We start from the raw sequence: 26,797 nt of genomic DNA on the forward strand, positions 1-26,797 counted from the left end.
CCAACCCTAGCATCAGCCATTTCTCAGAGAAGGCCTAGGTTCTTTGAGTACAGAATGGTATGTAGGAGCCCAGGTCTGGTCGCTGGTTGTGTTCATTGCTCTGGGAGACAGAGTTTGCAAGGGAAACTCTGTGTGCAGTAGGTCTCCAAGCAGGGCTGAGCCCTTGCTCCAAGTGGAGCTCTTGGGTCCATTTTTGATTCTCCAACACTTGGCCTGCAGCACCCCATGATGAGAGTGAGACAGTGAATGGTGAGTGTCGTTTTGGAAGGGCAGGGACGTGAGGAAGAGATCTGCCATGGAGTGGGCTGAGCATGGGTCCTGTGAAGCCGGTACTTTTGTATTTTTCCACCCTCTATTCCTATCCTGTTTTTTTTTTTTTTTTTTTTCCCTGGAGACGGAGTCTTGCTCACTTGTCCAGACTGGAGTACAGTGGTATGATCTTGGCTCACTGCAGCCTCCACTTCTGTGTTCAAGCGATTCTCCTGTCTCAGCCTCCCGAGTAGCTGGGATTACAGGAGCACACCACCATGCCCAGCTAATTCTTGTATTTTTAGTAGAGCTGGGGTTTTACCATGTTGGCAAGGCTGGTCTCAAACTCCTGACCTTGTGATCTGCCCAACTTGGCCTCCCAAAGTGCTGTAATTACAGGCGTGAGCCACCATGCCCGGCCCCCATTTAAAAAAAAATTATTTATCATGTGTGGGATTTATGGACCAGCTTGAATCTGTATGTGTGTGTGTGTGTGTGTGTGTGTATGTGTATATATATATATATATATTTTTTTTTTTTTTTTTTTGAGACAGAGTTCCGTTCTGTCACCCAGGCTGGAGTGCAGTGGCTGGATCTCAGCTCACGCAAGCTCCGCCTCCTGGGTTCACGCCATTCTCCTGCCTCAGCCTCCCGAGTAGCTGGGACTACAGGCGCCCGCCACCACGCTGGGCTAATTTTTTATATTTTTAGTAGAGACGGAATTTCACCATGTTAGCCAGGATGGCCTCGATCTCCTGACCTTGTGATCCGCCCGCCTCGGCCTCCCAAAGTGCTGGGATTACAGGCGTGAGCCACCGTGCCTGGCCGAATCTTAGTGTATCTTAGTAATATACTTAAGTTTTGAAAACTGAAGTGTAATATACATGCAAAAATGAACATAACTCATAAGCTACAGCTAAATCTAGATTCTTTTGGAAATAAAAATTTCCTTTGGAAATCTTAAGTTAATGAAAGTCTTAGTAGCATTTTTGTAATTTATAGCAGCAGAACCTGTGTTAGCTACTATCTACCAGGCACCTAGGTGGGCTAGCAGCTTTGAGGCTCAACCTTTTTTTGAGACCAAGTCTTGCTCTGTCACCCAGGCTGGATGGAGTGCAGTGGCACAATCTCAGCTCACTGCAACCTCCACCTCCCAGGTTCAAGTGATTCTCCTGCCTCAGCCTCCCGAGTAGCTGGTACTACAGGCGTGTGTTACCACGCCCGGCTAATTTTGTATTTTTGCTAGAGACGGGGTTTCACCATATTGGCCAGGCTGGTCGAGGCACAACCTTTTAAGTTGGAAACAGAAGATAACTATACGTTTTAGATATCACACTCACTGGCTTTCTCTTTAGATAACTGTGGTCTGGAATCAAGTAATTTTCTGTTGTGGAGATTTTTGTTGTCACTTTTTCTGTGTTATGGAAGGGAATGTTAAGAATTAACCCTCATTGCTTTATATAGGAAAAAAATACTTCCAGCATTTTCTAAAAATATTGCAGGTAATCTGACTTTCTCATGTCTTGTGCTATTTGATGGTATAACCTTCTTACTAATTTGTTTCTTGCTTGTTCTATTAGTTGCTGAGAGGTGTGTTAAAATTTCCCATGGGATTGTGGATGTGCTGTTTTTCTACTTGTAGTTCTGGCAGTTTCTGCTTTACCTATTTTGGGGCTCTGGTGCCCTCCAGAGACTGAACTGGGAAACTTAGGCATGGTCATGCTTGTCCTTTGTTTCCCAGGGAGCTCTGTGGTCTCATGTCCTTGTGACTTTGCTCCTGTGCTTCCTTCTTGGCTTCTGCAGATACCTGGCCTTGTCTGCATCTTTATGGCTTCTCTTCCCTCCCTGGAGCTTTATCTCTGAGGCAGCGTTGTCTCTTGGTGGGGTTCATTTTGCATGCATGGAACTTAACAGGCTCCACAAAATCTGGAGAGAAACTCTGGCTTAGTTGAGCCCAGAGAGTCACAGACTACCTGTAGTCTAATGGGCTGTGATGGGGAAAAAAGGAACATAGTACAAAATTAGGTACCAGGACTGTTAATAGAAGCCAGGTTCTTTTAGAAGAGGATGTAGGTGGGGAGGTCAGTGACATGCATTTTTATATAGATGGTGATTAATGAACATCAGAACTTGCATAGGAAGAGGGCCAGGTGCAGTGGCTCATGTCTGTAATCCCATCACTTTGGGAGGCTGAGGCAGGTGGATGACTTGAGGTCAGGAGTTCGAGACCAGCCTGGCCAACATGATGAAACCCTGTTTCTGCTAACAGTACAAAAATTAGCCAGGTGTGGTCGCAGGCGCCTGTAATCCCACCTCCTCTGGAGGCTAACGCAGGAGAGTCGCTTGAGCCCAGGAGGCGGAGGTTGCAGTGATCCGAGAGTGCACTAATTCACTCCAGCCTGGGCGACAGTGAGACTCCATCTCAAAAAAAAAAAAAAAAAAAAGGAAAGAAATTGCATAGGAAGGGAGAATTACTAATACATAGTACTGGGACAACTAGTTAATTATTGGTAAAATAAAACAATGAGATATTCACCTCTTAACTTGGACCAAAAGATAGTTCATGTGGATTAAAGAAACCCACAAAAATAGTAGAAAATTCGGTTATGTTATCAAATTTCTAGATAGGAAGGAACTTCAGAATGTTACACTCATTTATTTTACAAACTTGGGATTGATTGCAATAATCTCTTCTGCTTTTTTTCCCACCTGACATGCAAGGAGCATTGATCTGTGTCATTATTTATAAACATGGGTTAATTTTATATTGTGTGTACTGTTACAGGTTTTCTTTATTATAAAAATGCTATAACATACCTGTATTGATTTTCATTACTAAGAAAAAGTTCTTACGAAGTTTTAAAGTAATGGAAGAAGTCACAAATCCCTTGACATATCCTTGAATCTTAGGTATTTTCAAATCAAAGAAGTTTGAACACTTAAAAACAAGTCAAATTGTACTGAAAGATTAATAGTGAAAAATCATCCCCTGCCTTCCTCTCTCCTCCCCAGAGGTAATTATTTTTATCTCTTTCAACATTTTCTTCTACTTCTAATACTTTGATTTTTTCATGTAGACATTTTTCTGTTAACTTTTTATCATGGAAAATGAAGATTGAGCTCTTTAGCCATTTTCTATTTCTTTCCCCCCATTCTCCCCGTATAATTAAGTCACTATTTGTAATAAATGAAAAATAAGTGTTTACATAATTTTGACTATGTAAATATCATTCAGTGAAAAACCAAGTTGTGTTCTGTAATTGCATTTTCCTTTTTGTAAAATCTTTTGTTTTCCTTGGAGTTAATTATTGCCTTTCTTTTGAAATCATGTGCTATGTTGTCCATATAGCCTTAATTTTTTAAAAGTATTCATCTCCTCATCCTTAAAACTCATCCTTATTATGAAGTTAGTTTCTCCTGTTTATATATTTATGTAGTTATTTTTTCGCCTTAAAAAAAAAAATGAAAACCTGGGTTTGTGTCTCATCTTCCCTTTCTGCTCCTTGGAACTCATCTTTTAACCCTCTTCCCTTACTTAGATTTTCTTTCTTTGTAAAAAAGTTCTTTTCTCTCATCTTTTCTTCCCTTGGAGCTCTCTCCTAGAATCTTCCTTTTTTCTGCTTGAGTCTGGTTTGCTAGCACTCTTAACCTTTTGCACTGCAGTAAGCTTAGACTTTCTTTAAGCTGCTTTCCCTAGTTATTTACATTGTTTTCTGTAGTTCTATGTGGGCGGCAAGCCACCCAGGTGCCGAGGCAAGAGACTGAAGGCACAGGCTGTTCCAGTCTAATAAAGAAAATACTTAAAATAAGAATAGTTATATTAGATATAGAATATAGACATGATTATGTATGAATATTATCAATCATTAGTTTGTAGTATTATATTACTCTTTATTCCAATGCCAATGTTATAATAATCTCTGTTCTACAATTATAACCTAGGAAAAACCAGGCCATACAGAGATAGGAGTTGAAGGGACACGATGAGAAGTGACCAGAAGACAAGTGTGAGCCTCTGTCACGCCCGGAGAGGGCCACTAGAGGGCTCCTTGGTCTAGCGGTAACGCCAGTGCCTGGGAAGGCACCTGTTACTTAGCAGACCAGGAAAGGGAGTCTCTTTTTCCCTGGGGGTGTTAGAGAAGACTCTGCTCCACCACCTCTTGTGTAGGGCCTGACATCAGTCAAGCCTGTCTGCAGCCATCTGGAGGCCTAAACGTCTCCCTGTGATGCTGTGCTTCAGCGGTCATGCTCCTGTTTCACTTTCATGTTCCGCTCTGTACACCCGGCTTCACCTTCTAGAGAGCCAAAGCAGAATTAGTGAAAGTACTAAAGTGTTTGAAATGCATAGAAGAAATAATGATGTAAGCTGTCCCCCCTCTCTCTCTGCCTCGGCTACCAAACAGGGAAGGGCCCCCTGTCCGGTGGACACGTGACTTGCGTGACCTTACCTATCATTGGAGATGGCTCACACTCCTTACCCTGCCCTCTTGCCTTGTATCCAATAAATAACAGCGCAGTCAGGCATTCAGGGCCACTGCTGGTCTCTGCATCTTGGTGGTAGTCGTCCCCTGTGCCCAGCTGTCTTTTCTTCTATCTCTTTGTCTTACGTCTTTATTTCTATATCATCTCGTCTCTGCACACAAGGAGAAAAAACCCATGGGCCCTGTAGGGCTGGTCCCTACAGTTCTATACTGTGTTCTTTCTTGGTTAAGTTTCCTTTTTTCCTGGAGTCTATTTTTCGTATCTTAAGATAGTTTGTATGGGAAGTAAATTTGAGTCCTTGCAATTCAGAGTATGCTACTTTTTTTTTTTTTTTTTTTTTTTGAGATGGAGCCTTGCTCTGTTGCCAGGCTGGAGTGCGGTGGCGTGATCTTGACTCATTGCAATCTCTGCCTCCTGGTTTCAAGTGATTCTCTTACCTCAGCCTCCCGAGTAGCTGGGCCTACAGGCACACACCACCATGCCTGGCTAATTTTTTGTGTTTTTTTTTTTTTTTTTTTTTTTTTTGAGACGGAGTCTCGCTCTGTCGCCTAGGCTGGAGTGCAGTGGCCGGATCTCAGCTCACTGCAAGCTCCGCCTCCCGGGTTCACGCCATTCTCCTGCCTCAGCCTCCCGAGTAGCTGGGACTACAGGCGCCCGCCACCTCGCCCGGCTAGTTTTTTTTTGTAGTTTTAGTAGAGACGGGGTTTCACTGTGTTCACCAGGATGGTCTCGATCTCCTGACCTCGTGATCCACCCGTCTCGGCCTCCCAAAGTGCTGGGATTACAGGCTTGAGCCACCGCGCCCGGCATTTTTTGTGTTTTAGTAGAGACGGGGTTTCACCGTGTTGGCCAGGCTGGTCTCGATCTCCTGATCTGAGGTGATCCGCCCACCTTAGCCTCCCAAAGTGCTGGGATTACAGGCGTGAGCTACTGTGCCTGGCCCAGAATATGCTGCTTTTCTGTCTTCACACTTGATTGATGGTTTGACTGGGTATAGAATTTTATGTTGAGAAGAAATTCCCCTAGGAATTTTGAAGGTATTACTCCATTTGTTTATAGCATCCAGAGTTTTTGGCCATTCTTCACATAATTTGCTATTATTCACATACCTTGCTATTCTATTTCTTGTTCCATTAAGTTGGAGGCTGGCCTTTCGCCCAACCCCAAGCGGCTTGAATTTCAGCAGGGTGTGCTCTGCTGTGGATGTTGGGACATTTAGGGCTGTTTTAGTTGGAGACTTGATTTTGGGTTTATTCTTGGAGCTTCTCTGTTTCTCCAGTAAGCCTATTATTTGGGTATCCGACCTCCTAGATTGATCTTACAGGTTGCTATGGAAATAGGTATTTTTCATCTTAATTTTTTTCTTCTTTCTGGGAGATTTCTTATCTTCCAAGCTTTCTTGTTGAATGTTTTTTTTCATAGTTGTATTTTAGAATTTCAAATACCTCTTTGTTTTTCTGTGTTCTCTTTTCATAGCACACGGGGTTTCTCTATTGGGTGTCTTCTCTTCCCTTGTCTTGTGTCTGTGGCCCTGCAGAGGGCCATTCATTTCTGTGTGTTTTGGATTCATTCATGCTGGATGCTTCCCTGGGTCCAGGGGTTCCTTGGTGCTAGGCTTGTGTTTAAGAGCACAACACTTAGAGCTGCCTGCACCCATGGGTGGAGAGGCTTGGTTATCCCACCCTCCTTTGCGTTAGAGGGTCTCATTGGCCATTGGCCACTTAATTAGGGGAATCTCCAAAAGACTCACTGGAGAGGTTTTCCTCTGGAGCACTTCAGGTCTTCAGGAAGTATCCTTTGATTCCTCGGGGCCAGTTCTGCATGAGGGGACAGGGAGTGGTAACCGCCACCCTCCCCACCTCACTGCCCCAGGGAGATCCCCTCTCTCTTCTCACCTGGCACAGAGATCTGACCTTTTAACCTGCTTACCTGTATTCACCTTCTCATTTGACTTCAGTGGAATCTGGTACCTCCTCTCTTGGATTTTGGGCCTGTCTCTTTCTTTCCTCATCCAGTTCCCCCTGGCTGCATTGTGGGACATGGCTTCTTCCTCTCAGCTAAGAGTAAGAGTAGTGGGCATCTGTGGGGTTACTCTCTGGTCTGAGCTGCTCTCTGAGGCCACTGATGCTCCTGCCCTCCTAGCACTGTGAGACAGCGGGGTAGCTAGCTGTTAGGTAGCAGGGCTGGTATTTGAACCCAAGTCGTGTGATGCCAGTATACTGCCTCCTTCACTGCCGCTGTCACTCTTTTCTTGCAGATGTCTTCTTGTCTTATTTAGTATCTTTCTAAGAGGGAATAAAGGAGTGTATTTAGCTAGTCAGCTAGCTAGCTTTTTTCTTCTTTTTTTTTTTTTTTCTTTTTTTTTGTTTTTGAGACAGGGTCTGGCTCTGTCACCCAGGCTGGAGAGCAGTGGTACAATCTTGGCTCACTGCAACATCTGCCTCCCAGGCTCACGCCATCCTCCCATGTCAGCCTCCCGAGTAGCTGGTCCTACAGGTACACACCACCACACCCGGCTAATTTTTGCATTTTTCATAGAGACGGGGTTCTGCCATGTTGCCCAGGCTGGTCTCAAACTCCTGAGCTCAAACAATCTCCCCGCCTCAACCTCCCAAAGTGTTGGGATTACAGGCTTGAGGGACCGCGCCTGGCCTGGTTGGCTTTCTTTCCAAGTCAATTTTTGAACCTTATCTGAGTCTCTTGTAAGTTAGTTTCCCTCTTTGGCATGTGGCATGGTAGGGATAAGTATAGAACTTATTTTGACGTTAACAGGCTCAGACAACACCAAGGAAAACAACTGCAAAACAGCAGTAGATTTGACTAATTTCATCCCAGAACTAACTTTCATTTTCTAACATTTTATTTTAAAAACTAGGTCAGAAAAAGAGTGCACGCCAGTATCACGTACAGTTCTTTGGTGACGCCCCAGAAAGAGCTTGGATATTTGAGAAGAGCCTCGTAGCTTTTGAAGGAGAAGGACAGTTTGAAAAATTATGCCAGGAAAGTGCCAAGCAGGCACCCACGAAAGCTGAGAAAATTAAGGTGATAGATGACCCTTCAGTCTACTTTTAAACCAGAAATTTAATTTTTATTCTTTAAGTTAACTTATTTTGTTTTGAACTTATACTTACTTGCTCGAAATATTGTAATGGCTTAACAATCTCTTTCATTGCTGACTTTTGCCCAAGAATGCTATGTTACAATATGATAAAGTTTTTTTAGAGACACAACTTATTTTTTTTGCTCATTTGATGACTCTCAGAGATAACTTGCTTTAGAATTTTTATTTTTATATGTATACACACACACACACATATATATACACACACATACACACATAGAGAGGGATTATATTAATGTAATGTGATAGGAATTGATTTCTGGTTTAAAGAAACAATAAAGGTATTATGTTGGGCTGAGTTCTAAAATTGGTTTTTATATGTTTTTTATTTCTATTTTTTAAAAAATTTTTTGAGATGGATTTTTACTCTTATCACCCAGGCTGGAGTGCAATGGCATGATCTCGGCTCACTGCATCCTCTGCCCCGCCGGGTTCAAGCAATTCTTCTGCCTCAGCCTCCCAAGTAGCTGGAATTACAGGTGCCTGCCACCACACCTGGCTAATTTTTGTATTTTTAGTAGAGACAGGGTTTCACCAGGTTGGCCAGACTGGTCTTGAACTCCTGACCTCAGGTGATGCGTCTGCCTCGGCCTCTGCAGGTGCTGGGATTATAGGCAGGAGCCACCACACTGGTCAAGTTTTTTGTTTCTAAAATTATGTGAAAATGTAAAAGTATTCTTTTTTTTTTTTTTTTTTTTTGAGACAGGGTCTTGCTCTGTCGCCCCAGGCTAGAGTACAGTGGCATGGTCTGGGCTTACTGCATCTACCGCCTCCCAGTTCAAGTGATTCTCGTGTCTCAGCCTCCCTAGTAGCTGGGACCACAGGCACGCACTACCATGCCTGGCTTATCTTTTGTATTTTAGTAGAGACGGGGTTTTGCCATGTTGGCCAGGCTGGTCTTAAACTCCTGGCCTCAAGTGATCCATCTGCCTCGACATCCGTAAGTGCTGGGATTATAGGCATGAATCATGTGCCTAGCAAAAGTAGTTAACTTTTATGTTTGTGTAATGAAACTTATAGTGTCTCTTTTTTTTTTCCCCCCCAGCTATTGAAACCTATTTCAGGGAAATTGAGGGCCCAGTGGGAAATGGGCATTGTTCAAGCAGAAGAAGCTGCAAGCATGTCAGTGGAGGAGCGGAAAGCCAAGTTCACCTTTCTATACGTGGGGGACCAGCTTCACCTCAACCCTCAAGTAGCCAAGGAGGCTGGCATTGCTGCAGAGTCTTTCGGAGAAATGGCAGAGTCCTCAGGAGTCGGTGAAGAAGCTGCTGAAAACCCCAAGTCTGCGAGAGAAGAGGGCGTTCCCATGAAGAGAAGGCGGAGGGCCAAACTGTGTAGCTCTGCAGAGACCCTGGAGAGTGACCCCGATGTAGTGAAGAGTACTCCTCAAAAGACGGCAGAGGCTGACCCCAGAAGAGGAGTCGTGTCTCCTCCTGGGAGGAAGAAGACCACAGCCTCTACGCCACGAAGCAGGAAGGGAGATGCAGCATCCCAGTTTTTGGTCTTCTGTCAAAAACACAGGGATGAGGTCAGTACTAAGTTGTGTTTCATGCTAGCAAGTTTCAGAATTTGGGGAACATCCCTTCAGTGCAGAATCATCTGTTTCTCAGCATTATCAGGAGAATCTAGCGTGAGTCTTGCATAGATTTTAGATCTAATAAGTAAATATTATTAGTGAACAGCCATTCTGACCCTTGAGGGAAAAGATACTTGACTTGCACTCTGGGTTCCTAAAATATTCCTCCTAATGTGGATAAGAAGATACCGAGAACAGGCCAGGCATAGTGGCTCATAATCTCAGTACTTTGAGAGGCCAAGGCGGGAGGATTACTTCAGCCCAGGAGTTTGAGACCAGCCTGGGCAACATGGTGAAACCCCATCTCTACAAAAATTAGCTGAGCATGGTGGCACATGCCTGTAGTCCTAGCTGCTTGGGAGACTGAGGCAGGAGAATCCCTTGTCTTGGAGGCAGGAGGATCCCTTGAGTCCTGAAGGCGGGGTTTGCAGTGAGTCGTGATGGCATCACTGCACTCTAGCCTGGGTGACAACAGAGCGACACGGTGTCTCAAAAAATAAAAAAAAAAACTGGCACAGAGGGAAGTGGGTCTCATCAGGCTGCGCTTTGCTTGAAGTGTGTGGCCATGTCCTTAATGTGTGACTCTAGGTTAGCATTTTCTCCAGCAGTCTGTTCTGAAGCTTCCAGTGCAGGATGTGCTCATCTATAAAGCTCATTGTATTCACTGGCACTGAGGGTGTTGATTTATTTCCCTGACATTTAAAAGGGTAGCAATGTGATTAAGACATTTATATAATTTTCTTAATTGTTTACATAAAATAAACAGTCTGTTAGTACATAATAAAGGCTGTGAGAACTGAAGGAGTTGGGTTCCCCACTTCCAACTTTTGGTTATGTTACTTGGAGTGGGTCATAGTCTAGTGCTTAAAAGGCTTTTTTTAAGTGTTCATTTTAAATTTACTTCCATAGGAATTTTCCATTCAGCAGTCTTAAGTCTATGTGGTGATTAAAGGTATCAAAAACAATATTGTCGGCCAGGCGCGGTGGCTCACACCTGTAATCCCAACACTTTGGGAAGCTAAGCTGGGCGGATCACAAGGTCAGGAGTTCGAGACCATCCTGGCCAACATGGTGAAACCCCGTTTCTACTAAAAATACAAAAAAAAATTAGCTGGGCGTGGTGGTGCATGCCTATAATCCCAGCTACTCAGGAGGCTGAGGCAGGAAAATTGCTTGAACCAGGGAGTCGGAGGTTGCAGTGAGCCAAGATCGCACCACTACACTCCAGCCTGGCGACAGAGTGAGACTCCATCTCAAAAAAAAGTCTGTCTTCAGAAAGATTTCCATGAATCTTTAACCAGCATGTATTTTGTGGCAGGCAGCATGGCACAATAAGGAGCCATGAGGAATTCAGGCAGAGATGCATAAATGGGTGACTGTGGGTATTCTAAGAAATCTACTGGACATGATTTTTTTGTCCCTCTATGGGATCTGGAAATTCTGCCAGAGAAAGTCATTTGAGTGATATCTTCAAGAGTAATCCATGGCTGGGCGCGGTGGCTCACGCCTGTAATCCCAGCACATTGGGAGGCCAAGGTGGGCTGATCACCTGAGGTTAGGGGTTGAGGCCAGCCTGGCCAACATGGTAAAACCCTGTCTGTACTAAAAATACAAAAATTAGCTGGGCATGGTGGTGTGTGCCTGTAATCTCAGCTACTCAGGAGGCTGAGGCAGGAGAATCACTTGAATTGGGAGGCAGAGGCCATAGTGAGCTGAAATCATGCTACTACACTCCAGCCTGGGTAATCCATAGGGCTTTTCTCAGGAATGCAAGGGTGGTCTGATGTTAGAAAGCTATTATTGTGACTTACTGTGTAATGCTCATCTCCATAGAGGGAGAAAAGGCATTTGATAAAATTCATTGCTTTTTTTATTAAGTAAACACCCCGTATTATGGGGTATATGTGATATTTTGGTGCATGTGTTAAAGTTCATTGCTTTTTCTCCTTGGGAGAGGCTGAGGTGGGAGGATTGCTTGAGCCCAGGAGTTTTGAGGTTACAGTGAGCTGTGATTGTGCCACAGCTTTCCAGCTTAGGTGACAGAGTGAGAGACTGTCTCATAAAAAGAAAAGAAAGGCTGAGTGTGGCGGCTCACACCTGTAATCCCAGCACTTTGGGAGGGTGAGGTAGGAGGATTGCTTGAGCCCAGGAGTTTGAGACCAGCCTGGGCAACATGAAACCCTGTCTCTAAAAAAAATTTTTTTTTAAATTAGGCAGGTATGATGGCATGTACGTGTAGTCCCAGGTACTTGGGAGGTTGAGGCAAGAGCTTGAGTCCAGAAGTTTAAGGCTGTGGTGAACCATGATCATGCCAGTGCACTCTAGTCTGGGACACAGAGTGAGACCCTGTCTTAAACAAAAAAATTACTGCTTATTGATAAAAGGTTAGTAAACCAGGAATAAAAGGGAACTTCCTAAATCTGTTGAAGGATATGTATCGGAAACTTTCTTTTTTTTTTTTTTTTGAGATGGAGTCTCGCTCTGCCGCCCAGGCTGGAGTGCAGTGGCCGGATCTCAGCTCACTGCAAGCTCCGCCTCCCGGGTTCACGCCATTCTCCCGCCTCAGCCTCCCGAGTAGCTGGGACTACAGGCGCCCACCACCTCGCCCGGCTAGTTTTTTTTGTATTTTTTTAGTAGAGACGGGGTTTCACTGTGTTAGCCAGGATGGTCTCGATCTCCTGACCTCATGATCCACCCGTCTCGGCCTCCCAAAGTGCTGGGATTACAGGCTTGAGCCACCGCACCCGGCCTGTATCGGAAACTTTCATTGAGGATATTACTGATGAAACTTCAGAAGCATTCTCTTTAGGCCAGACATGGTGGCTCATGCCTGTAATCCCAGCACTTTGGGAGGCTGAGGTGGGTCGATCACCTGAGGTCAGGAATTCAAGAACAGCCTGGACAACATGGTGAAACCCCGTCTCTACCAAAATTATAAAAAATAAGCTGGGTGTGGTGGCGGGCACCTGTAGTTCCAGCTACTTGGGAGGCTGAGACAGGAGAATCGTTTGAACCCAAGAGGTGGAGGTTGCAGTGAGCCAAGATCGTGCCACTGCACTCCAGCCTGGCGACAGAGCAAGACTCTGTCTCAAAGAAAAAAAAAAGCATTCTCTTTAAAGTCATGAACGAGGACCAGGTACAATGGCTCACACCTGTAATCCCAGCATTTCAGGAGGCCGAGATGGGTGGATCAGTGAAGGTCAGGAGTTCGAGACCAGCATGGCCAACGTGGTGAAACCCCATCTCTACTAAAAATACAAAATTTTGCCAGGTGTGGTGGCGAGTGCCTGTAATCCCAGCTACTCAAGAGATTCAGAAAGGAGAATCGGTTGAACCTGGGAGGTGGAGGTTGCAGTGAGCCCAAATCATGCCACTGCACTCCAGCCTGGGCGACACAGTAAGACTCTGTCTCAAAAAAAAAAAAAAAAAAAAAAAGAAGAATGAGGAAACCATTTTTCACCATTTAATAAACATTGTACTGAAAATACTAGCCAATATTAGGCCAGGCACGGTGGCTTACGCCTGTAATCCCAACACTTTGGAGGCCGAGGTGGGCAGATTACTTGAGGTCAGAAGTTCAAGACCAGCCTGGCCAACATGGTGAAACCCCGTCTCTACTAGAAATAAAAAATAATTAGCCAGATGTGGTGATGCGCGCCTGTAATCCCAACTAATCAGGAGGCCGAGGCAGGAGAATTGCTGGAACGTGGAGGCAGAGGTTGCAGTGAGCTGAGATCACGCTACTGCACTGCAGCCTGGACAATAGAACGAGTCTTCGTCTCTAAGAAAATGCTAGCCAATATTATAAAGGAATAAAGCTGCTGTTGTTTACAGAAGTCTATGTAGAAAACTCAAGAGAATGTACAGGAAATCTTTTAGAATTAATAGAGTTCACCAAAATTGGATATAAAATTAACATACAAGTGCAGCATCAAAGGAAATGTAATGTTAAAAAAGATACTATTGATAATAGAAACAAAAATGTCAGGTACTGTGGAATCAGTATTATGAAATATGCATGTAACTTTAGAGAAAAATAACATATTTTAGCAGACCCCAATAAAGATATATTTATATATGGGAAGATTCAAGCTTCTGAAGTTGTCAATTCTCCCTTTAACAATCTATAAATTCAGTATAATTCTAATAAAACTTCTAACAGGAATTTCTTTGCCCTTTGTAAGTGGATGCTCATGTGGTCACATTTGAAGAGAGGCTTGGCCTAAGGACTTGCTCTACCAGATAAGAAGTTTTGTTATTTAAAATAACAGTATTTGGCTAGGTGCAGTGGCTTACACCTGTAATCCCAGCACTTTGGGAGGCTGAGGCGTGCACATCACCGGAGGTCAGGAGTTCGAGACCAGCCTGGCCAACATGATGAAACCCCGTCTCTACTAAAAATATAAAAATTAATTGGGTGTGGTGGCAGGTGCCTGTAATCCCAGCTACTCGGGAGGCTGAGGCAGGAGAATTGCTTGAACCTGATAGGCAGAGGTTGCGGTGAACTGGGATTGTGCCATTGTACTCCAGCCTGAGTGACAGAGCAAGACTCTGTCTCATAAAAAACAAAATAGCAGTATTCACGCAGGGCAGTCGTATGGTCCAAGATGGGGCCCACAACAGGCTCCTGAGCATGTGGACATGGATGGGAAAGGGCTGCAGACCAGCTGGGTGGGATGTCTGCACTGGACATGGTGCTTGGACCACTGGTGGTTTATGAACTTGGCCAGCATGGGAGAGGAGCTTTGTCACCATGGGAGAGGGAAGGATTTCTTAAACAAGCCAAACTGATAACAGGCCATAAAGGAGCTGTGTAAACATGAAAATCTAGGCCAGGCGTGGTGGCTCACACCTGTACTCCCAGTACTTTGGGAGACTAAAGCAGGAGGATTGCTTGAGCCACTGCACCACTTCAGCCTGGGTGACAGAGACCCTGGCTCAGAAAAAGAAAAAATTCTTATGTGTCAAGGACACCATGAACACAGTGAAAGGACAAATTCTGTAAGGAGCCGAAACAATTCGGAAGGAGAAGGGCAAATTTCTTGGAGAGCCAGTAAGTGCATCAAGAGATGCTGCTTCACTGTGGCCGTGCCCAGGGAGCTGTATGTTATGATCCTGGTGGGGTGGTCCTTCTCAGTCATCAGGTGAGCAGTCATCAAATTCAGAACAGCCGGGTATTGAGAAGATGAGCAACAGTGGGAACAGAGAAGAGTGGGACTCCTCGTACAATGCTGGTGAAACATCATTTATTACACCTGTTTTGAGAGAAATTTGGCAATATCTAGTGAAATTGAAGATGTGCTTTTTTTCTCGTACAGTTTTACTCCTATTTACCCTAGAGTAATTTTGCCCTTGCACCCAAAGAGAGACCACAGTGTCCAAAACCAAAAAGTTACCGAGTGACAGACTATGGTGTGTTCCTACGGTGTAACTACACATCAGTTAAAGTGAACTCATTGGATGTCAAAGAAGAAACAAATTGCTGAAGGGTATGCACATTCTATCACTTGTGTAAAGTTTGAAAAGGGCCACATACCCATAATTGAGTTTAACCTATCTCTTTCTCTGCGTCCATCCAAAAAGTGTAAGTGGGCAGCTGTGAAGGTGTTTGCCTCTCTCCAGGAGCCAAGAGGTCTACCCAGGGAGGAGCCATTAACACCTCATGGAGTAACTGTGGTCATTGTTGGATATAAAATAATACAAAGCAGGCCAGGTGCAAGGTGGGAGGATCACTTGAGGCCAGGAGTTTGAGACCAGCCTGGACAACATAGCAAGATCTTATCTCTACCAAAACTAAACTAAAATAAAATGGTATAAAGCACTCAGCAATGTGTGGACAGCCACTGTTTAAGGCATGTTGGGGGAGGGTGCAGTGGCAAGCTCTGAATGGACACCTCAGTGTTTGACAGCTAGGCCTGCACAGGGTTGGTGAGGTGCTGTATGTTCTTGGGCCCTGAGGCTGTGTCGGGTGGGAACCACCCCGTCAGCCACTCTGGCATGTTGCTCGGCTGTGTCTCCACAACCTGTTCACTAGTTTGGAATTGTGAAAAAAAAGTGGGTACCTGAGAAAGCCACTGTCCAAAGACCACCTTATTGGCTTTTTGGGACCCAAGTTGATCTCAGGTGGTCCTTCTAGTGCTAAGAAATGTGCCAAAAACGAAAGTCTGGATTGGCACTGTACTAAAAGTAATATAAAACCAAACTGAAGGTGTACAGTTAAAATTGAGTTCTGGGCAGGGTGCAGTGGCTCGCACCTGTAATTCCAGCACCTTGGGAGGCCGAGGACGGCAGGCTGCTTGAGGTTGGTAGTTCGAGAACAGCCTGGGCAATACAGTGAGACTCCCATCTCTACAAAAAAAACAAGAAGATTAACGGGGCATGATGGTGCACACCTGTAGTCTCAGCTACTCAGGAGGCCCAGGCAGGAGGACCACTTGAGCCTGGAAGGTCAAGGCTGCAGTGAGCCATCATTGTGCCACTGCACCCCAGTTTGGATGACAGAGCGAGACCCTGTCAAAGCAAAAACTACAAAAAATGGAGCTCTGTGTTAATGTCCAGCACTGCCCTGCCCACCCCTGGTCACTGATGGAAGGCCCGTGGGGCCTCCTTTCCCTCCACTGGACTCTGGCTGGGTGGTTTTGAGGAATTTTCTATTAGAAAAGCAGTGACTATTAGGATGCTCTTTATAACTGTTCTGTAATAAGCAATTCTAAACTTGAGGAAGCTCCTCCCTGCTTCCATCTGTAACCTAGGTCTTTCTACATTGTTTTTTCTTTTTTGGGAGCGCTGGTGCACACAAGGATGGTTTTTGTTGGGTTGTCGGTTAACCAGGGGCCATCCCTTGAGATACAGAGTCAGGTGGAGCTTCCCTGCTGTTTCCTGGACCTTCCTTTTCTAGGGTCCCTAGATGGAAGGCTGACTTCAGGACTTTTTGTTGCTACTTGCTGACTCTTTAGAAGTCATTTTCTTTTTCTTTTTTTTTTTTTTGAGATGGAGTTTTGCTTTGTCGCCTAGGCTGGAGTGCGAAGGAGCCACCTTGGCCCGCTACAACCTCCTCCTCCCGGGTTCAAGCGATTCTCCTGTCTCAGCCTCCTGAGTTGCTGGGACCATAGGCGCCCACCACCACGTCCGGCTAATTTTCGTATTTTTAGTAGAGATGGGGTTTCACTATGTTGGCCAGGCTGGTCTTGAACTCTTGACCTCAGGTGATCCACCCGCCTTGGCCTCCCAAAGTCCTGGGATTACAGGTGTGAGCCACTGCACCCAGCCTAGAGGTCACTTTCTAGCTTTGTTTCTCCCTACTAGTGAAGAAATGTACTTCTTTACATATATATAAAGATTTTTTGTTTTTGTTTTTGAGACAGGGTCTTACTCTGTTGCCCAGGCTGGAGTGCAGTGGAGCAATCATGGCTCGCCACAGCCTTGACCTCCCTAGGCTCAAGTGATTTTCCCACCTCAGCCACCCTAGTAGCTGGGACTAGAGCCATGTGCCACCACGCCTGGCTAACTTCTATTTTTTATAGGGATGAGGTCTCGCTATGTTGCCCAATCTGGACTCGAACTCCTGGCCTCAACCTGAAGTGATCCTCCTACCTCAGCCTCCCACAGTGCTGGGATTACAGGCATGAGCCAGTGTTCCTGGCTGGCTCCAGTATAAGCAGCATTTTCACTAGCAGGCTTTTTTCGCCTGATTTTTTTCTTTTGAGACGTAGTCTTGTAATGTCGTCAGGCTGGAGCGCAGTGGCATGATCTCAGCTTACTGCACCCTCTGCCTCCCAGGTTCAAACAATTCTCTTGCCTTAGCCTCCCAAGTAGCTGGGATTACAGGTGCCTGCCACCACGCCCAGCTAATTTTTGTATTTTTAGTAGAGACAGGGTTTCACCATGTTGGCCAGGCTGGTCTCAAACTCCTAACCTCATGATCTGCCCGCCTTGACCTCCCAAAGTGCTGGGATTACGGGTGTGAGCCACTGTGCCTGGTTTGGCTTGAATTTTTAATTTTTTTTTTTTTTTTTAATTTTTGAGACAGGGTCTCACTCTGTTGCCCAGGCTGGATTGCAGTGGCGCAATCACAGCTCACTGCAACCTCCGCCTTCCAGGTTCAAGCGATCCTCCCCTGTCAGCCCCCCTAGTAGCTGGGACTACTGGCATGCGCCACCACACCCAGCTAATTGTTGTATTTTTAGTAGAGACGGGGTTTCACCATGTTGGCTAGGCTGGTCTCAAACGCCTGACCTCAGGTGATCTGCCCACCTTGGCCTCCATAAGGGCTGGGATTACAGGCGTGAGCCACTGCACCAGCCTGAGTTTTTAATTTTTAAAGCCTTTTCTACCTTTCCTGGTCCTAGTTTTTATACATCCATTGGAGTGGAACCAGTGCTTTATGTCTCAGTTTGTACATGCCTTGGTATTAGTTCTATCTATTGTTGCATAACAAGTTACCTCAAAATTTAGTGGCTTAAAACAACAGCGTGCATTTATTGTCTCAGTTTCTGTGGGCCAGGAATTTGGCAACCGCTTAGCTTAGTGGTTCTGCCTCAGGGTCTCTTGAAGTTGCATTAAGATGTTACCTGGGGCTACATCATCCTAAGGCTTGACTGATGCTGGAGGGTCCGCTTCCAGGGTACCTCCCCTCACTCATGCTGCTGGCGGGAGGCCTCGGTTCTTCACCGTGTGGCCCTCTCCATAGGGCTGCTTGGCGTGTCCTCACAACTTGATGGGGGCTGGCTTTCTCCAGAGCAAGTGATCCAAAAAAGAGCAAGGTGGATATCTTTTATGCTCTACACTTGGAGTCATATGCAACCATTTCTGCACTGTGATATTGATTACGCTGTAAGCAGTAGTGGGGGCTTGAGCTCCAGGAGGCAGGGCTCACGGAGGGGTGGGGGGTTGTCTTGGAGGATGGATACCTAAACATTCTTCACTGAAGCCCTAAAAGCAAAAGGAAACTCTAAAAAATGTTGGGGGGAGCACAGTGCAGTGCCTCATGCCTGTAATCCCAGCACTTTGGGAGGCCATGGCGGTCAGATCACTTGAGGTCAGGAGTTCAAGACCAGCCTGGCCCACATGGTGAAACCCCTGTCTCTACTAAAAATACAAAAATTAGCCAGGTGTGGTGGCACATGCCTATAATCCCAGCTACTCAGGAGGCTAAGGTGGGAGAATCACTTGAACCCAGGAGGCAGAGGTTGCAGTGAGCTGAGATCATGTCATTGTACTCCAACCTGGGCCACAGTGAGACTCTGTCTTTAAAAAAAAAAAAAAAAAAAAAAAAAAAAAGACGTGTAGGGAGCAGGTGGGATGAAGGATGAAGGAGGGGAATGTGATCTGAAGACTGTGATTTGTAGAGTCTCCAATTATATTGGCAATGTTTTAGTCAGCTGTGGGATTATGGAAATTTGGTTTTCCATGTTTTTTGGTATGTTTTAAATTTTTATTTATTTTTGAGACAGAATCTTACTCTGTTTCCCAGGCTGGAATGCAGTGGCACAATCGTAGGTCACTGCAGCCCTGAACTCCTAGGCTGCAGTGATGCTTCCACCTCCGCTTCCCAAGTAGCTGTGACTATAGGCACTTGCCACCATACCCAGCCAATTTAAAAATAATTTTTTTTTTTTTTTAACATGACCTTGCTCTGTTGCCTAGGCTGGTCTCAAACTCCTGGCCTCAAGTGATCTTCCCACTTAGGCCTCCCAAAATGTTGGGATTATAGGCATGAGCCACTGTGTCCAGCTTGTTTTTGATATGTTAAGAATAATGAAGTGGTGACTATTGAGTGCTTACCACATGTCAGATACTTGCCAGTATGTTATTGTACAAAAGTATATTTAGTACTCCTCAGAATGACCTTATAAGGTAGATATAAATTATCTCTGCTTTATAGCTGGCTAACCTGAGCTTAAAGTTGTAAGGTTTCAGTGAGATGATGCAGTCAGGAAGTAGAATTGGGACCTGACCCTAATTGTGTGTGTGAGTGTGCACTTTTATGTTTTCAGAACTCGTAACCATCATACCATACGGTTTCATTGTGAAGCTGGGAGACTTTAATGAGGAGTCATTGCTCTGTTAACCTAAAATGATGATGATACTTTCCTGGCTTCCCTACAGAAGCTGTCTGTGGTGGCTGTCTTGTGAGGCGGGGTGATTGCAGGGTGCTTGTGACTCTGCTTTGATGAAGCAGTAAAGGACACTGTTACAATTCATCCTAACTGGGGGCTCTGGAGTCATGGTGGGTGATGGGGTGCTAGGGGCAGAGGTGGGTGGAAGGGCAGCAGGCCTATGAAGGAATGTGCTGTGTTTGAGGAGATGAGAGGCAGGTGTGCTGTGGATCCGAAGCCCTGTGCAGAAACTTTCGCTGGTTGAAGAGCTGAGGCCCTTGGAGCTTGAAGAGTTGGGCATGGGTGGGCTCATGGAGTGGGTCATGGCAGCAATCAGGGCAGGGCCTGCTGGGTTGGGAGGGATGTGGCAGGAGTAGGCATACGCAGGGCTGGGGACAGGGACCCCACAGGGAACACTGGTGGAGTGCTGGAGGTCAGAGCCAGACCTGGAGCTTCAGAAGGTGCCCTTGAGGTGGGAGGTCCCAGGCAATTAGGCTGGGGGTGTCTGTAGGTTGTCTAGAGAGGTGGGTGGGCATTGGTGGATGTTGGTGTCCAGGCCAGGGTGAGGACAGGAGGGAGTGGAGCCCATGACTCATCCAGGCAACAGGAGGGCAGATGGTGGGGCCATAGGAGGCTATAAGAAGCCATCTGTGGTGACTATCTTGTGAGGAGGGGTTTGGGTTTGGGGGCAGAGGTTACCTGTATTGGCTGGGCAGGTGGTAGGTCTAGGTGGTGATGGTAACCAGCCAACACTAACCTGATGGTTCCTTAGCACTGCCAGGTGGAGTGTTACTGCCCCATTTCACAGAGTGGAGGCAGAGACAGTGTTGGAGTGTTACTGCCCCATTTCACAGAGTGGAGGCAGAGACAGTGGTGGAGTGTTACTGCCCCATTTCACAGAGTGGAGGCAGTGACAGTGCCTTCACTCGCCAGAGTCCACGGAACTACCTAGTAGAGGAGCCAGCGTAAGAGCTGGGTCTGGCCCTGGAGCATGCTGGTTGGTACCGAGCCAGTCAGCAGACTGTTTCCAAAGGGCTGGTGAGCAGTGAGGGCTCTGTTCTGACTGCTCAGCTCTGCTGTTGTGGCAGGAAGACAGCCATGGGCAGCATGGGAACAAATGTGTGGGGCTGAGATCCATAAAACATTGTGGACACTGTTGTTTGAATTTCCTGTAATTTTTGTGTCATGAAATATTATGACATTTTTCAGACATTGAAGAGAAGCAGGTGGTGGGTTACACCTGGCTGGCAGGCATTAGTGTGTCAGCCCTGTGCCCTGCTCTCAATATCCGTGGCTCTCGGACTTGGGGACACATTAGCAACCCCTGGGAAATCTTTAAATCACTGAGGCCAGACCTGCCGGATTGGGTTGATCTTGGGTGGGACCTAAGCACCATGGGATTTCAAACCCCCAGGTTATTACCAGGTGCAGCCAAGGCCCCAGCATCAGACTTCAGTGTGTCTGTGGATCATCCTGGAGACCTTGTAAAAGTACAGATTCCTGGTAGGCAGGTTGGGGTGGGGCCTGGGAGTCTGCATTTCTAGTATGCTCTGGGTATTGATGCTGGCAGCCCTCGTGTGGCTGGCGAGTAGGGAAGCCTCGTCTCTTGGCTGTGCAAGGTTGTCTCCGTGTGCTGACCTGGGCTGTGACAGAAGCCAGCTTGCACTCTTTGGTGTGTGCCTTCACCCCTGTCCAGCGCCTGTACGTGAAAGACGAGAGTGGGTGCTGCCCAGTGAGGATGCTGAGCTGAGCCCACCTCCATGCTCAGGGGCAGCGTTCGTTCCTGTGGCACTGGCTCTACAGCTAATTTTTCAGGGATGCCTAGAGGCTGGGTCTTAAGTTAGTTAGTGGTTTTGGAAAAGTATGTATATATTTTTGTCATGTATCATTTCCAGCATTTACAGAAGTAGAGTTGAATTGTTTTCACTGGCACTGTTCTCATGTATGAGTTTTTAGTGAGTCACAGCATCAGTTAAGCACTACTTTTCTTTCTCTTTTTTTTTTTTTTTTTTTGAGGCAGAGTCTCGCTCTGTACCCCAGGCTGGAGTGCAGTGGCGCGATCTCGGCTCACTGCAACCTCCGCCTCCTGGGTTTACGCCATTCTCCTGCCTCAGCCTCCCGATTAGCTGGGACTACAGGCCTCGCCACCACGGCCAGCTAATTTTTTGTATTTTTTGTAGTAGAGACGGGGTTTCACTGTGCTAGCCAGGATGGTCTCGATCTCCTGACCTCATGATCCGCCCGCCTCGGCCTCCCAGAGTGCTGGGATTACAGGCGTGAGCCACCGCGCCCGGCCCAGTTAAGCACTACTTTTCTTTGAAGCTTTTATGGACATAGTTCCATGATGTGGGAATAAAAATGCGACACACTAAGTTCTAAAGGGCCATGCATTTAATTTCATGCAAAACAAAACCCAGTGAGTTTTACGGATTTAACTTCTCATTGCACCTTCTCCCGTGCCCACAGGTGGTGGCTGAGCACCCAGATGCTTCAGGTGAGGAGATTGAAGAGCTGCTCAGGTCACAGTGGAGTCTGCTGAGTGAGAAGCAGAGAGCGCGCTATAACACCAAGTTTGCCCTGGTGGCCCCTGTCCAGGCTGAAGAAGACTCTGGTAAACATAGCATTATGCTGGTGTCCTCCGCTTGAGTTGATGTGTGTAGTGTAGCAAACTGAGCTCTGGTCTTGGAACTGTAGGGAAGTGTGTCCACTCTCCCCGTTTCTGACCCGTGGGGTTTGGACCAGCGGTCCAAGTGCGTGTGGTCACAGTAAAAACAGCCTCTGCCGTCTGTGTTTCCTGGCTTATGAGAGCTATTCTGTGTGGTCCTGACTGGCCTGTGGCTCCCTTGCTCTCCTGCTCAAGTTGAGCAGCCACTGTGGTCACGGCTGCTGATGGGGCTGTGTGAGAGAGGACAGAAGAAGGAAGGGGAGGGAAGGTTGTCTCTTGGATTCCAGGCTTATATGATATGGTAGCGTCAGCCTTCAGGCCTGTGACTTCCGAGGAGGCAGCACTTCCCATGCTTCTGAGAGCGACCCTCCTGGTTTCGGCTATAGTCTGCACCTTACAGGGGCCTGGAGTGTGGGCAGCTCCTGGCCTGTTTGCCCGAGAGCTCATAGCGCAAGAAGGGTGACTGGACTGACCTAGAATTCAGGTGTCCTTTGGTCCTTCCTAGGCCTTCGGCTTAGAAAACAGAAAGTGCTACTTTGCCTTGGGCAGAGCTGACACTGTAAGATTTGAAGATGTGTAACAATGGTTAGATTCGTGATATGTGTGTGCTTGGACACAAATTGTGGAAGACTGATATTTGAATGTAAAAATAAGTGACATATCTGGGTATCAATGTAAAATACCAAAGTACTGTATCTCTGAAGATTCATCATTGAGGAGCTCTGGAGAGACCAAACATAAAGTGTTTCAAGACTCACCTAAAAGAAAGTCGGAGCCCAGAAGCGATAGGGTCTGGTCACATGTGCTGCTGTCACCTTTCTCTTTATCAGATGTTTTCCTCTTGATTTAGGTGTTTCTAGATCTCTTCATCAACTATCTCATTAATCTTGAATTTTGTTCAGTTTGCTCAGTGTTCATTGCAAATACTGTAATTTAGAATAGCAAGGATATTTAGGACTTGTATATTTTCTTGAAAAGAAAATATTCCTCACTCTATCAATACGCTAAATTTAGAGACATGTTCCCTTTAAATGACTGGCTTATGTAAAAATGAGCCAGCTCTTCCTGAAGCCAGATTCAGCTTACCCTCGAAGTGTAAGCATAAATTTGATGGTGTTATATTTTGCTGAGTGCTTAGTGGATAGAAGTGACAGGTGAATTTCTGCCCACAGTGTGTGTCAGGTGTGTGCAGGTTCTTGGGTGCCCTTTAATCCTGACTCTCAGGTGACCCTGGTGCTAACAACTAAGATGGCACACCACATCTTTGTCACGCGCCCATGGCCTCAGTGTTAGAAATCTACACAGATGTCTGGGCACGGTGGCTCATACCTGGAATCCCAGCACTTTGGGAGGCCAAGGTGGGTGGATCACTTAAGGCCAGGAATCCAAGACCAGCCTGGCCCACATGGTGAAACCCCATCTCTACTGAAAATACAAAAAAATTAGCCAGGCGTGGTGGCGCATATCTGTAATCCCAGCTACTCGGGAGGCTGAAGCATGAGAATCTCTTGAACCGGGGAGGCAGAGGTTGCAGTGAGGCAAGATCACGCCACTGCACTCCAGCCTGGGCGACAGAGCAAGACTCAGTCTCAAAAAAAAAAATCCAGCCAGGCACAGTGGCTCGTGCCTGTAATCCCGGCACTTTGGGTGGCCGAGGTGGGCGGATCACCTGAGGTTGGGAGTCCGAGACCAGCCTGACCAGCATGGATAAACCCCATCTCTACTAAAAATACAAAATTAGCCGGGCGTGCTGGCACATGCCGGTAATCCCAGCTACCTGGGAGGCTGAGACAGGAGAATTGCTTGAACCTGGGAGGTGGAGATTGCAGTGAGCCGAGATTGTGCCATTGGATTCCAGCCTGGACAACAAGAGCGAAACTCCATCTAAAAAAAAAAAAAAAAAGCCCGAAAATCCATATAGATGGATTGTTGCTTATTTCTGTGAGAAACGGCTGCTGCTGCCTCATCCTGGATGAATGGAGAGGTGCTTAGGAGGTACTGTGTCAAGGACCTCGCCTGTGGGAAACCAGAGGTGCGGGGCTGGCGTTGTGCTCATGAACAGGTGTTCTGAAGGCAGACCTGCCTGAAGGGGTCCTCGAGAGTTTGGCTGACTGTGCCATATGTTGCCTATGCTTGGCAGTGGCTGAGCAGGTCCTGCTGCCGACCATTCCACGGGCTTCTTCCTCAGGCCGCCTTTATGCCAGCCTGCAGCAGTGTGGCCAAGAGTGGAGCTTTCATGAGGGCTGCTTACCTGACCCCCATCACGCCAGGCTGGAACTGCAGCTGGTAAGGGCCCCCATGCTCTGGCTGCTGACTCTTCTTTTGCATTGGCCTAGACCCAAGGTGAGGCTCTGTGAAAGCATTGGCACCAGGGCCTGGACACTTACTTGTAAGTCCAACTGAGGCCTTGCTGGACCCTGTGGAGCTGAGCACTCTTTTGCTGGTGTCTTCTGTCCCAACAGTAGTGAGGCTTGAGGGTGACAGTGTCCTTCAGGGCAACAGTGTCCTTCTGCAAGATGTTTTATGAAGAGTCCATTAATAAAAACCCTGAACCTGTCTGTAAAGCAGTCATGCAAATGAAAATATTGGATTTATATTTAAAATCAACATTGGCATGTTGAAATTAATCATCTGTCTAGAATTTGCACTCTTATTTCACACCTTACTGTCTTAGGTCGGTGTTGTTTGGATGCCTTAGGTCTTGGATTAGCGGCTATTCCTGGGAACACCTAGCACATGGCACAGTTGAGCAAACATGGAGGAAACTGTTAATTTGCATATATAAATGTAGTGTTACTACTTAACATGGTTCTTTAAGGAAATGTTTAAAAAGTAGCAAGTGGTTTTTTTTTTTAAAGTTCAACTTAAATTCCACAAGTCTTTGAATGTTAGTAAGGAAAAGATTTTTTTTTTTTTTTTTTAAGACAGAGTTTCATTCTTATTGCCTAGGCTGGAGTGCAATGGCACGATCTTGGCTCACTGCAACCTCCACCTCCTGGGTTCAAGTGATTCTTCTGCCTCAGCCTCCCGAGTAGCTGAGATTACAGGCATGTGCCACCATGCCCGGCTAATTTTGTATTTTTAGTAGAAACGGGGTTTCTCCATGTTGGTCAGGCTGGTCTCGAACTCCCGACTTCAGGTGGTCCACCCACCTCGGCCTCCCAAAGTGCTGGGATTACAGGCATGAGCCACCCCACCTGGCCCGATGGCTCACACTTATAATCACAACACTTTCAGAGGCTGAGGTGGGATGATCACTTGAAGCCAGGAGTTCAAGACCAACCTGGGCAACATAGTGAGATCCTGTCTCTATCTTTAAATAAATAAATATAAAAGTAATAAAAAAGAAAGTTCTGGAAGTCTTTTAGGGTAAGGTGAGTTACTAATTGGACAAAAATATATTGCATACTTGCTGTGTGCTCAGGTTTGTTTACAAAGGTTCAGATAAGCAGTTTTGTAGATAAAATGTAAGTCTGATATTTGAAAACCATTTATTACACCCCCGTCCTGGGCACTGTGGTAGCCTTGGGGGGATTGCTGAATAAGAAAAGCAATCCTGTCCAGGCGCAGTGGCTCATACCTGTAATCCTAGCACTTTGGGAGGCCGAGGTGGGCGGATCATGAGATCAAGAGATCGAGACCATCCTGGCCAATATGGGGAAACCCCCTCTCTACTAAAAATACAAAAATTTGCTGGGTGTGGTAGTATGCGCCTGTTGTCCCAGCTACTCGGGAGGCTGAGGCAGGAGAATCGCTTGAACCCGGGAAGGGGAGGTGGCAGTGAACTGAGATCACGCCACTGCATTCCAGCCTGGGGAACACAGCAGGACACCATCTTTTAAAAAAAAAAAAAGAAAAGAAAAGCAATCCTTGGAATCCTTGGCCAGGCAGGATGGCTCATGCTTATAATTCTGGCACTTTGGGAGGCCAAAGTGAGCTGAATGTAATCTCTAAGGTTAGATACAGTCGCCAGTTTTTTTGTTGTAAAGAGATTTGATCTGTAAGACATAAGCCCTGGAAATCAGCAGGGTTACAGGAAACACATCACGCTGGATCTATATGTTGAATGCCCTGGGTATGTTCTCACAGTGCTTCGAAGGCAGCTTTTGGAGTGGTTTTCATCTACGTTTTCCCCATCCCCCATTCCAGGTAACGTAAATGGGAAAAAAAGAAACCACACAAAGAGGACACAGGACCCTACAGAAGATGTTGAAGTTGAGGACACACCCAGGAAAAGACTCAGGACAGACAAGCACAGTCTTCGGAAGGTAATTGTGTTCCAGGTTTGCCCGACCTGTCAGTGTGTATGCTGCGGGACTCTTGGTGCCACTTTTTCCCTGCATGGGAGCACACACGAAATGCGGGTGGCGGTACACTCAGCTCCTCCCAGGCTGGTATTCAGCAGAAGGCTTGCATTGCTCACAGAACCCCATTGAGAAAGGCTGCTTAAGAAAGCAAGTTCTTACCCGCCAGGGGTGTTATCACAGAAACTGATGATATGTTGCTTTCCAAGAAAACAGACATCCAAATGCTTTGAGTAATACTTGTTTTTTTTTTTTTTTTTTTTTGAGACGGAGTCTCGCTCTGTCGCCCAGGCTGGAGTGCAG

The 26,797-nt window shown here is 46.3% G+C and overlaps 1 protein-coding gene across 11 annotated transcripts in view; it reads left to right on the forward strand.

Moving 5' to 3' along the window:
* The window catches only part of NSD2 (nuclear receptor binding SET domain protein 2), a 111,943-nt gene that overhangs the window by 41,322 nt on the left and 43,824 nt on the right, over positions 1 to 26,797 (forward strand). For 10 of the 11 annotated variants that reach the window (XM_078002890.1, XM_028848226.2, XM_078002892.1 and 7 more), the window contains 4 exons: positions 7,607 to 7,773; positions 8,898 to 9,380; positions 21,992 to 22,136; positions 26,340 to 26,458. In XM_078002890.1, coding sequence (XP_077859016.1) covers positions 7,607 to 7,773; positions 8,898 to 9,380; positions 21,992 to 22,136; positions 26,340 to 26,458 — 914 coding nt within the window. Of the gene's footprint in view, positions 1 to 3,159; positions 3,264 to 7,606; positions 7,774 to 8,897; positions 9,381 to 21,991; positions 22,137 to 26,339; positions 26,459 to 26,797 lie in introns of those variants that run through there. The other variant, XM_078002898.1, reaches the window with a different exon arrangement.

This window comes from Macaca mulatta, chromosome 5 (assembly GCF_049350105.2).
Source record: "Macaca mulatta isolate MMU2019108-1 chromosome 5, T2T-MMU8v2.0, whole genome shotgun sequence".
Taxonomy (NCBI): domain Eukaryota; kingdom Metazoa; phylum Chordata; class Mammalia; order Primates; family Cercopithecidae; genus Macaca; species Macaca mulatta.